Source organism: Mya arenaria, chromosome 5, assembly GCF_026914265.1.
Source record: "Mya arenaria isolate MELC-2E11 chromosome 5, ASM2691426v1".
NCBI lineage: Eukaryota > Metazoa > Mollusca > Bivalvia > Myida > Myidae > Mya > Mya arenaria.
In genome coordinates, this window is record NC_069126.1 from 77,105,448 (window position 1) to 77,118,400 (window position 12,953).

General features: G+C 34.1%; 1 protein-coding gene across 1 annotated transcript; it reads left to right on the forward strand.

Annotated features, from left to right (window-relative positions):
- Positions 1 to 6,672: 6,672 nt before the first annotated feature.
- Positions 6,673 to 12,443, forward strand: LOC128234126 (uncharacterized). The gene is made up of 11 exons (XM_052948155.1): positions 6,673 to 6,746; positions 7,205 to 7,525; positions 7,656 to 7,967; positions 8,383 to 8,664; positions 8,928 to 9,224; positions 9,610 to 9,858; positions 10,017 to 10,112; positions 10,408 to 10,447; positions 10,593 to 10,612; positions 10,964 to 11,130; positions 11,957 to 12,443. Exons 1-11 carry the CDS (start codon positions 6,710 to 6,712, stop codon positions 12,119 to 12,121), a joined length of 1,986 nt encoding a protein of 661 aa, XP_052804115.1. The 5' UTR covers positions 6,673 to 6,709; the 3' UTR covers positions 12,122 to 12,443.
- Positions 12,444 to 12,953: the final 510 nt, after the last annotated feature.

A 12,953-nucleotide genomic window follows, 5' to 3' on the forward strand; every position in this document is an offset into this window, starting at 1 on the left:
AGAACTTGTTTTTTGATACACAGGTAATACAGTTTCGAATGGCAAGCTAAATAGAACTGCACATTTATTTATACATTGTTCTCTGAGTCTATGCACGTCATTAAAATAAAAGCAGAAAATAAGCACGTAAGCGGCATTGTCAATACATTGTATTTGCGGTGCTATATTATTGCTAACAATATAAAGTAAGTTTTATTGTGTGCACATAATTGAATACAAATATCAGAGGTGTTAGATGTGGTACGAATTCAGGCAAAAGGTATTAGGAAAAATGTTAGAACTTACTAAGATCGTTAGTGAAACAATGATTTCCTAATTAAAATGTGAAATAAACCTTTAAAGGGACTGTACACAAGAACCAAAACAAAAGTTTTTTTCTGTAACGAACCTCGGGACAATTATCTAATAGAATGTGTTACGCTTTGATATCATATTTGTAATAAAAGTATCAAAATGTAAAAATAAATTTGTGTCGGAGACCGGGTTCGAACCCGTGTCGCCAAAATTGCAGTCCAGCGGCGTATCCACTGAGCCACCACGGCTTACTTTTAATTGGTGACATAATTAAATTATACACCTACCTCGGTAAAATAATGTGATAACACTGACTAGCCAATCACACATAAGGAATACTAGTAAATTCTACCTGCTAGACATACCCAGTTATCTTTTTTAATGGAAATAATAAGAAATAACTGCTAAACTTAAATAAACTGTAAACTATGTGGTACTTCAGTTAATAAGTTTCAATGCATTGTACACATCGATGCCAAGTTTATGTCAGTTTTCGACAATTTTCTCTTTTTTTCGCTATGTTATCATATCATATATGGAGTACAGCCCCTTTAACCACACCGTAAATATCACCAACAGCACACACGATTAAATGGGCATGTTGTGGGCATCGTATACCTTACATACATTATTTAACTGTAATAAGTATCTATTGCACATCAAAGATTTATGAAAGTTGCGGATAAAAAGAACTAATGCAGATAAAAAGCCAAGCATTTACAAATTGTACAGCATAATATATGGTATGTGTATAATCGATTTCATTTTTCATTTGTTTTGTATATCTTATCAATATTTTACATTCCAATCGTCCACGAACACAACATACCGCTGAATGACAATCCAACTTCACAAACTAGGCCAGATTTAAAACACTTCGGCCCAATTATAAAAATTCAAATGACCTGGAAAACTGTACCAACTTCACCATTGCAACGAGTATGAACAAGCAATGTGCTAAAGCAATGTATTTTCAATATTGACATTGATAGCAACATCCACATTGATAGATAATGTAAGGGTATATTTATCAGCTTTTTATTTTACCAAAAAAGCAGTTCTGAATTCGGGCAAAACGACGTATCCGATGATGGAAATCTTGGGATTCGGAATGTAAATTATTTATGTCATGAGTTCTGACGGCGTCCACATCATCCATTCAAAACAACCATTTGTCTAACTCAACCGTTTTCGTAACAAAGGCGATGACGAAACTGAAATGCTTGTTTCAAATGAAACGAAACTAATTTTAACCATTGTTAGACTATCTCTATATGATTAGCTTGCATATTACCGATATGTAACGTTCTATTAGTTGTCTTTCTCTGCACTGTGTACCTTAAGGTATTTAGAAAACATCAGTGTTAACGTGTACGGTTGCCAGTCTTATTTGTTTTAACGAGAATCATCAACGGTGTTTTGCCTGTAATACTAAAAAGCCCTTCGTGTATATTATTAAAAAACATTTTAATCTATAAATCCTCATCGTACAAGGGCGGTCAATTTGGGTAAATACATAAACGCTATCGTAGCTAAATGAAAGCATTATCAAGTCTTGAACTTCGCCGTAAACTATCTTATAAACCACAGCAAGAAAAACCCCATCCATTCCCGCCAATATCCTTCCGCCAATCAATTGTCAACATCGTCTCGCAATTTATACATAAATAGGTTATTGGTCATATGCTTATTTGAGGTATCGGAAAGAAATGTTAGACGATGCTCACTCTTATCCAATCAATCGACATTCGGTATTTCATTTCTCATAAACATATTGTTTATTATCACCACAAGTACCTTTAAACATCCTAAAACACGATTCCCTCGAGACAAAATGGATCACTTCAAAACAGCCAAACCTGAAATTGTTTTAATATACATTAATTTGTAAGCTTCTTAGGCACAAAGTGTGTTCGACAAAGTGCCTAACTTATTTCATGGTCTAATTATAATAATTTAATATACTTTCAATGACGTGTCTTGGTTAAATACATTTTAAACCAACCTGTTAATAATTTTTCACACTGGAACAAAAGTTAAAATGGGATGAAAAGAAGCGAATACAGCAGTACCGTAGTTACTAAACATTATTTTAGTTGCCCCTTATCATTTCTTTGCCCAACATGTCAAACGTCATGTTCAAGTCAACATTTTTTGAAAACGTTGTTCGCACAGCTTATTGTTAGTCAGTTGGTCAAGGCTGTGGTAACCTTTATTCGACGGGTTTCTTATAAACAAGATTTTTTAATCTATGGTCCCCAAACCTAGAATATCGGTCACAAACAAAAGATGACCGCCATAAATTTCAGATCAGTCCGTCAAAAGTCAAGATGGAAGATACCCATTTAATATTTAAATTGGTAATGCATTAGTTTCCAAAAGGCGGTCAACACATTCAATTCCATGGACTCCTTGCTATTTGAGTGGTTAACAGGTCAAATTTCGAGATAACTGCCACATTTAATACTTTGCTGACATTTATGCCTTCATGTTCATGTTTCTGACAAAGCCACGTCCAGTTACATGCATCACTTCAGTGAATAATGAGTAGATTACGTACAATTACCAATTGTACATAAATAACAAAAACAAATACAAACATCCAGTTCAGATGCATAATTGTTAACCATAACCTCTCTATTTAGCAGTATAACAAAAGGCTCGTCATTGCGATTTGCCTGCTCCTACAATGGCAGTGACAATGGCATTGTAAACTACTCGTGTATCTGGTACCAAAACAGGCGAAGTGTTGTAACCATTCAGCTGTCACCTTGCAAGTCATATGGAAGACCGGCACTTGCCGCAGACACGTTTGATCTTGCTTGTGGCACGTTTACTTGCAGAAATATTACCCGAGAAATCCTAAAGACGAACTCTCCTGTGCTGCAATCATTGGAGTGGGACATATGCCTAGTCAAAATTTAATAACAGTGGATGTTCTATGTAAAAGCTGCAATAATGATTTACAGTATCGTTTTCAGAATATTTTTATGAGAATAAGATTTCTCAAACATTTTGCAGTGCTTTCGCCATCCTCATTCAAATGTTTACCACCATTAGCACCGGTTGACCTTCTTCAGTTGGACAATAGTTTTCTAACCTAACGACCAGGATACAGAGTTTATTATATGGGAAATGTCATCGCGATTAGAACGTTAGTTATGAGAAAGATTGTGTCGAACATAAGTGATCCACCGTTTGTTGGCCTTCAGCCAGATCCTGCTGTGAATGATTTTTACTGTGATTCTATAATTAATTTCAATTCAGCATCAGGAATGTCACTTTATATCTAAATGGGAATAAGTGGAAGTCTACTGTCAAAGCTGAAGGTCAAGAATGTCATAGCAATGTAATAACGATTGATGTAGATGGTTATGACTTAAATGATTCTTAAATGGTCTCATGGGTTGTCTTTTATTTGTCAAGCTTTTTATGACTGACTGGGATCGACTGCATTATATACCCCAAAAGCGTTGTTGCCTTTTAACATGTGTTATTAACAATGAATTATCGTTTCTCTTGTTTAAAATATGTGTTGGGTACACATGAGTATACAAATTAATTATTTGTTTGACTCAGAACTCTGTGAACGACAAATCATTTTCACGATGGGTATCGAAGAAATTATTTTTTTAGCTATTGACACTAGCGTGTAAGTGCAAACGTAAAATGTTAAGGTTTTGGATGGGTTTTCGAATTAGCCCGGCGTGCAACATTATAACATGTTGAAGATGTTTATTTAAACGGATCATCCAGTGTCTGCTCATCTTATGACGCTTTCCTAGGACCTAATATGACAATGTACACCTATGGATGTTTAAACCTGACAAAGATTGTATTACCAATCCTAAAAATCATGCTTCAGAACACAGGCATTCGTTGATTTTTCCAAAATTGAATTCATTTCCATTTTTTTTGGTTTTTAGTTTCTTTCTTTTATTCATCACGGATCTTTTCTTTTTACAGTGCAAGCTATTTCTGTGGTATTATGACTTCCGGTGATGGACGCATTTACTGTTTTAGAGAACAGCTCGTTTCTTCTAGAATGCATCGTACCAAATTCACTGCCACACCAGAGTTTATCAGCAAATCATTGTTTGCGTATAATAACTGTAAAATCTGTCACTAAAATAAAATACTATAAAAATTGTCAGAACGGTCAATCATTTAACAGAGACTATATGATATTTTATGTTTTAGAGTCTGTAAAGAGTTAACGCTTTTGCTTTATTATACATATGGTTTCCATTTACATGTTATTAGACCTGTTTAGACATCATTTTTGAAGCATTTTCATTGATTTAAAGAAAAATGATTCGAAAATTGATTTAAATAGTAAAAAAATGTACTCTCAAAACCAGCATAAAAATCTGGTCATAGTTCCACAAAATGTATCAGTGTTACAATATATTGGTCATTTCTTCTCATGATTTGTGATTGAAAAGTGTTGTGGTATCTTTTAGGTTTATGAACTCACTGTTATTGTAATATCAACCACAACACTGACCTCCAGATAAGACATGTTTACAGGGAAACTGAAGAGTTGGTATAAATGCGAAGGACTTGTTTATAAAAGTTCACAAATCTTGACTGGGATTTATTACATGTTTTTAGCACATTTAGATATAAATAGTAAAACATGATTAAATCCTTTCAATGAAAATTAGTGTATCTAACTAAGGATATTAAACAAATGGTTAAACATTATTTAATCCTTTAATAAAATATTAGTTTAAAATAATTTGAACATAAAGGTAAAATTAATCAAGATGCACAGTTTACATCAAGTCAATGTAAGAATATAAAATGTATTCCTCAGTGCTGTGTGTTATGAACGTTTTATGTTTATTTCAATGTGGTTAAGCTGTATGGTAGTGTCACCAGAAGTGACCCATATACGCAAATTGTATATCAATTCCAAACTTACTAAATACTATTTCGATTTAAATGTTTATTAATAATTCTGATGATCTATTTCCCAGGTTTAAACTTGTCCCGGAAATTATCTCCATCGAGTCATGTAAACTATATATTTGTTTATGTTCTTTATTTTGCGCCATATTTTCTTATTCCTCAAATAGGGTAGATCTGTTTTCTAGTTATCAATTTAGATTTAACTTTAATCATCGTAAACCTGTATAAAGATTAACAATACATGTACATTGATTATTTTTATTTACTCAACTTGGTGTTCATTTTAAATGCTGACTCGAGTTCAATTCACTCAAAAATGTAACAAAATAATGAAACTATGACACTAAGATAATTTCAATTTACGCTAAAAATCTTTATTGAAATGCACCCCAGACCAGCTATTACATTCCCGCAAGTGGCATTTGATAATCAATTAAAGGTGTCAACTCTATTTGAATTATGTTTTTGCAGACTTAAGAAAGGACTTGTTTAAAATTTGGTAAATTTGGACACCTTGAAAACGCATTGCAGTGGCCCTGAAGTCGACCGGGTAGGAATTATGATTCGAAATTTAGGAGGCTAGTATCTTCCACTACCTTGCTGCCATGCTCCCTAAATCTTTGCGATGTCCTTCACGAAGCGTCTGTAAAACGACCCTGTCGTTTCGGGCAGTTGTAGCATTTTACGCTCTGACCCCTCCACTGCGTCGATTTTGTTCGGCCGCCTCCTCCAGCCTCTCAATCCTTTGAAGCAAGCGATTAATTAGCACGCGCTGGTATCCCGTACCTGCTTTCATTGTCTTCTTCCGGCTGCTCACCGTCACACGTACATCATACTGATTGGCGCCCATTTCCGCATCTTGTCCCACTCATCATCAGGATCTAGTTCACGGTATAATACACAGCGTCGTCGACATTCCTAGGCTTCTAGCTAAACTTCACGGCAACTTGTGCCTCCTGGTCTAGAATAACATCATAAAACCTAATTAGAATGTCATGCTCCCTTTCGACAATTTCATTTAATTAAATAAAAACTTTCTGTCATATGCAAGATGACATACGATTCGGTATATAATATCGGCTACAAATATTTTATGTTAAAAGGGATTTATGTTGGTTCAAATCATGACTTAGGGTTGGCAGGGTTCCATTCTGTATTATGCTTATCCCATCCTATAGCCCCACCATTATGCTTTTTACTTAGGCTTTAATTATTATTGCGTCAGGAGAACATGTCTGTGTTCTTGTTTAGAAATTTTAAATTAATCTTGAGCTTTTAAAAAATATCAAACAAAATGTCTATATCAGGCAAACAATCAAACGCCAATCCCCCATTACTCATAGTCAGCAACAGTTTTCAATGAACAATCTCGGAATGTGAAAGTGGTAAACTTCCGTAAATTAATAAAGTTGTTTAAGTCATTTTTTTATTCTGTTCATATATAATTGTTCCTGATAATGATACTGCATCTTTGTATTTAAGCAATCAATGCACGTACAAAATGGATGCCAGTTTTTACGTTATTTTATGTTGCCTTGGTAAGCATTTTCAATATATAAACAAGTATGTGTTACTTTTGACAAAGTATAACATTTGTTTATTTTCTTGAAGAACATCAAATTAAAACTCTCTATGTTTAATGAAAATATGTCTTAGAATTTGCAGCTTTGCTATGTGTTAAATAATCTCAGACGATATCAGTCTTAATGACCTTGATATTAAAATGTGCTAGTCGATAACTTTGTTTATTTCCTAAAATATGTATATATATTTATTAAATAAATAGTATCTAAGATATATACATAGTTTTATATATATTTATATTCATAATGCTTAGAGGAAATACACGTCGTCAATTGATCCCGTGTGGATCAAGAACAATAACGAAACAGATTGAGAACAGAAACGCAACCTTCAAATAACACCATTATTCATCATTTTGCCATAAAATGAAATGGTGTACTATATTTATTATGCTTTTTCAATTTAATTCCAGTTCTTGTCGGAGAGGGTCTTCTGCTACCAAATTCCTGTGGAACACTTACCGTTATGAAACCAACGTTTATGAATAGAAACGTCACCTTGAAATTTGTCGCTCAACATCGATGGATTTCAAACATTGTCTGGAAGTATGCTTTGGAGTTTGGTGCCGGGTTACAAACGTTATATGGCTTGGAGGAACGATCAACTTTTGACGATGGGGTCTACTATGATACTATGTCGTTCGTCGCTTATAAACATTGCAATAATTCGAAATTTCATGTTCAATGCAGCCATGAGAATATAACATCAAACACTGTGAAGCTACACTTACAAGGTATGTATACACATACATATCTTTATTTACCGGTACTTTTTATACCGGTAAACGAAACCATTCCTTTTGCATTATTCCGTTTATTTGTCTTAAAAAATATATCTCCGTCTTGAAATATCTAAAATTTCAGAAATCAGTCCAAACTGTGGCAATCTAGTGCTGTTATCCCCTGAAGTAAAATATGGAAAACATGTTGCAATCGGTTATTATCCTCCTGATACATTGGTCAAAGAGAACGATTTGTACCATGAACGTACATGGCTGAATGGGCTTGAACATCCCGTACATCTTCGAAATGACACTTACAAAGAGAGAAAAATGTCTGATTATTTGTACACTCTAAACATATACAATTTCACGGAGAGCAAAGCTGGGCGTTACGCTTTGAAGTGTGATGAATCAATTGTATCAAGCACAAACTGGTTACACAAACATGCTACAGGTAAGTCTCGGCTCCTTTTTTCTATTCAATTTAGCGATAATTACAGATGGAACATATTTTTACTTTTCCTGATTTTCTTTGGCATATTGACTTGGATAAGAGTGAGGTTGTGCACACATACTGGTTTAAACCCCCAGTACATTTACATTTTACTGACCGTTACAAGGCGGTACCTAACAATCCTTGATAAACATACCTAGTTTTTTTTTATATATAGTATGTATACATTGTGCTGTTTGTTGAGTTTTGTGCTGTTCTTCCATGTTTCTTGTTGTTTTTTTATGTTCTATGTCTTTGGCGTTTACTCAGTGCAATTAAACCGGGTTTATGTTTAAACGTTTTTGCTACTGAGCTTGTTTCTGTAGTTTTTCGCATAAATATTGTTATTTTAACTAGCATTTCACTCATGTTTCAGATAAGCAGCTAATTGGACCCATACGGGATGAATGTGTTTACGGCAATGCAAACACTACCATTTATTGCAACACAAGTCGTACGACAGGAAAAACTCATGTGACCCTTTCCATTGGGAGTGAAGCAATTACAATGACAGAAGACGAAAGTCAGCCCGGGTTATATGCGGTTGGACTCGACGTAAACACTTGGAGGGACCATGACGGTGATATTGTAACTTGCAATGTCTCTAACGATAATTATATACACGACCAGAAAAGTTCAGCAAAATTATTTTACATGGGTAATTTCTATTTTTATTTTGCTCAAAGAGGAATGTGGCTGCGCATATATATTTTTGTGATAAGAGCAGAACTGAGTAATAGTCATTTCTCAATAGTTTGTATTAGTTCAAATCACACCAGTTGTTTTTTATAATGTGTATAAAGTATTTAAAAGAAGCAAGAGTTCTGATATGTAATCCTTTGTAAATCATTTTACAAGTTGAAATAAGTTGTATCTGTATGCCATGGCATGCATGGATACAATGTTGTTGTCTTTAATTAGAGAAAGGTTCGGATCCTATTTTGAACATGCCAGAATACATCCACGATGAAAATACGACAGTCAGTTGCGAAGTGTCTAATGCACGACCACCTGCGTCGATTGAAATATTGGTAGACAATCAAGCCATCATTGAAGCTGTTAAAAGTGATATATTGGACGAAACGTCAAAACCATTCGCTTGTAAAGCTTCGATATTGAAGATAGACAAGAATTGGAATGGAAAGGAAATATGTTGTCGTAAAAATTCTGTGTTTAACGGACTTTTAGAAGCCACCTGTAAAACATTAAACATAAAGTGTAAGTTCATGTATGGTGTACAATTCAATTCATACATTTAATCATGCAGTTTTCCCTATACATGTTTATTATCATTATTATTTTTTATTTATTTGTTCTTCATATTTTTATAAGATTCTCAAATGAAATTGATTATTAAGTCTTTGCGCTTCAAATGACCAAATATTCAATTAAAGCAACTTGTTTTACGAGCATCCAATCCTCCATATGTAATAACCTTAACATAAATCTTCCAAATAAATATCACTTCTTTACAACATTGGGACGCTTGAAAAAGTTTATTCTGAAACAAGATGTGTCACATAAACACAAACAAATGTAACTAATAAGTAATACATATTTGTTTTTAAAGTTTCTTTGTAATGATCTGTTTCCATCATTTCAGTGCTTACTCAACCCTTGACCTTTTCCCTCGATGAAGTACAGAATAGTACTCCGTATTTTGATTCCACGACAGGCGAAACCGATCTAAAAGGTAGTTCAATGAATAAAATACGTGCAAATGGTCTATGTAACGGGACGAAATGCGGGTCAAGTACAAATATAGCGACAAAAGGTGGGATAAAGAAAGAAAAACCAACAAATTCTAGGGAAAATGGAACTAAATTCCGCCAAGAATATATGTCTGCTGCAAGTATGGAGTATTTCAAACTTTTTCATATAACCTAAGTCCATAATATTTGACATTGTTTATTTTCTGTGTTGATTAAGTTTGATTTAAAGATATTTTCGACACTGGTGCCTTTTCAAGTCATGTTTCTTTCAAGTCATGTTTCTTGATCGCTATTACAGGCGACAACAGTACACGGTCGTTCAAGTTTTCGTTGGAGCCAATTTTGATAGGAACAGTAGCATTTGTTGTTCTCTGTATTTTCGTTGCGTCAGCAAGTAAGTAGTATAGTGTCTTTAATTATTTAAGAATTTTATTGAGGACGTTTGTTCGTCTGTTTCTCATATCACTCAAATCGCATAGGTAAGTACCATTTTCAGTGGTTCTCTATTTTCTATTTTGAATTATTCTGAATAAGAAGAACATTAATTAGTACTATGAGTGGGCAAGGTACGTGTCGACGCGTAAGACTATTCTTTACAATCTAACGCATGTATTAGTGAATACATGTAAATCTATTTTGGAAATATTGATTATTTTAACAGAAGATCACATATCCATACCACATTTCAGGAACACTGGCACCGTGGCTTAAAGGAAGAAGCAGAACCAGGTTAGTACTACGATTACAACTCGTCTTTTTACTTTGTCCCAAACAAACTATGAACTTTCGTTTTTATTCATTTGTTGAAATTCATTTCATAAACTAGACAATTTCATATACGAATGTAATTGTGTGTGAAATTTGTATTACATAGTGATCCGGGCAAAGCAGAAGGTAAGTTATTCTTTTTTGAAATACTATTCAGTATAAAATAATATTAATTTATATGCTAAGTTTTGGGCGTGATAGATTTCCATTTATTTCAACCAAATATATATGTGTGTTTTATGTCACTTATTTCTCATTTAAAAACAAATTTTTCTTCGATGTAAACAAATATTTTGATTTTTGTTTTCATTCTGAACGATTTCTCAGTATATTGAAAGCATTTCAATTTTGCTATGAAGGATATGAATTTTGATAAAAGGAAATAAAATGAATAATAATCTGTCTACGTAGCTCATAAAATTTAATGAACACTATGTGGCTAGACTAACAACTTCAACCGATTATATTTTATAACAGTAACATCAGCGATCGAAGCCACCCACTCTCATGATACAAATGAATATGTGGATATGCCTGAGGGATCAATGCATATGAATGCGGCTCACGATTTCGAAGACAATTATGTCGAATTGAAGATACGGGAAGACTCAATGATGGCCCGGAAGCCAATCACAGCTATGAAGGTATTCCAGAGCAAATGAACAGTCGTAATTAGTTTTCTGTTGTACTTATTGTTTATCATTATGTAGTTAATTAGGTCCATAAATGTAGTATTTTAGCTGGAGGCAAACATCAACGCAATTTAAAAAAAAATAATTTTGAAAGGAAATAGTTACTATTATAAGAATTTCATTCCACTTACTGTTTTACAGCCTACATAAACACAGCGGTAGAGCTTAAGCTTACAATTCTCCTTTTAATGAGTTTTAAGACTTTTAAAGGAAATTAATTTATAGATCATCACGATGAACTTTGTGTTTGTTTATAATTGAGATAAAGCTTGTGATCATCATAGGTACGTGTGTGCGTGCGTGTGTATTGTGTGCGTGTATGTATACGCGTGTGTGTTTGCGTGATTTTATGCTTGCACTTTGGTGTGTGTGAGCGCGCGCGCGTGTGTAAGTGTGTGTGCGTGCTAGTGCTAGTGCGTGTGTGTGTGTGTGTGTGTGTATGTGTGCGTTCGTATGTGTGTGTTTGTGTGCGAGTGTGTGTGTTTGTGTTTTGTATACATGCTTATCTTAACAGTAGGATTGTTATACGGGTTTAGAATTCAGAACTAATGTTGATATGTACATTTTGTGAAAAATAAATGAGAACAAAATAAGCTTGTAACTTGGCAAAATGAATCCTGATTCTTAAACCTGTTATGCTTAAAACAGGGCCAGGCTAAGTACTGCTATCAAAAGCTTTTGTATTAGTATACTCTGACATCTATATTTGTTGATAATTCCTAATTCAATCATATTTATCACGTTAACATGTATGTATAGTTAACAATAACTTTTACAGTCAAAGCATGCGAAAAGCAGTCTGATTTACGCGGATCTGGACATTAACCATCTACAGAAAGCCTGTGTCGGTCCGATACCTGAACCACGCCCAAAAAGACAAAATGAAGCAACGGTGTATCAAGATATAAACTTTTCTAACACAAGACCTGCGGTGCCTCACTAAAAATAATAAGATACGTGTAGAAACGCGTAGATTGTGTCATGAAACAGGATGACAACATTGCTTATGTGTAACTCGTGTAGATTGTGTTATGACTGTTGCAAAATAGGATGACTTTATAGCTAATATGCATATGGCGTAGATTGTGTTACGACTGTTGCAAAATAGGATGACTTTATAGCTTATATGTATATGGCGTAGATTGTGTTATGACTGTTGCAAAACAGGAAATCTTCATGATTTAGATGTAAATCAGGTAGATTGTCTTATGAATTAAGCAAATCAAGATTGACAACATTGATTATGTGTTAATCGCGTAAATTGTAAAATGACTATTGCAAAAACCGTTGGACTGCATTGTTATATGTGAACCGTATATAATGTGTAATGATTTTTATAAATAACAAAAACACACACCATTTGTATGTAAACCGCTTATACTGTGTAATGACTCTGTTGCAAGCAGGAGAACGCAATACTTATAGTTACCCGCTTAAACTGTGTAATGACTGTTGCAAACATGAGTACCGCACTACTTATATGTAAACGGCTTATATTGTGTAATGACTGTTTTAAGCAGGAGGATCGCACTACTTTTATGTAAAACGAATATATTGTGAAATGACTGTTGCATGCAGGAGGATCGCACTACTTATATGTAAATCGCTTATATTGTGTAATGACTGTTGCAAGCAGGAGGATCGCACTACTTATATGTAAACCGCTTATATTGTGAAATAACTGTTGCAAGCAGGAGGATCGCACTACTTATATGTAAACCGCTTATATTGTGTAATGACTCTGTTGCAAGCAGGAGGATCGCACTACTTATATG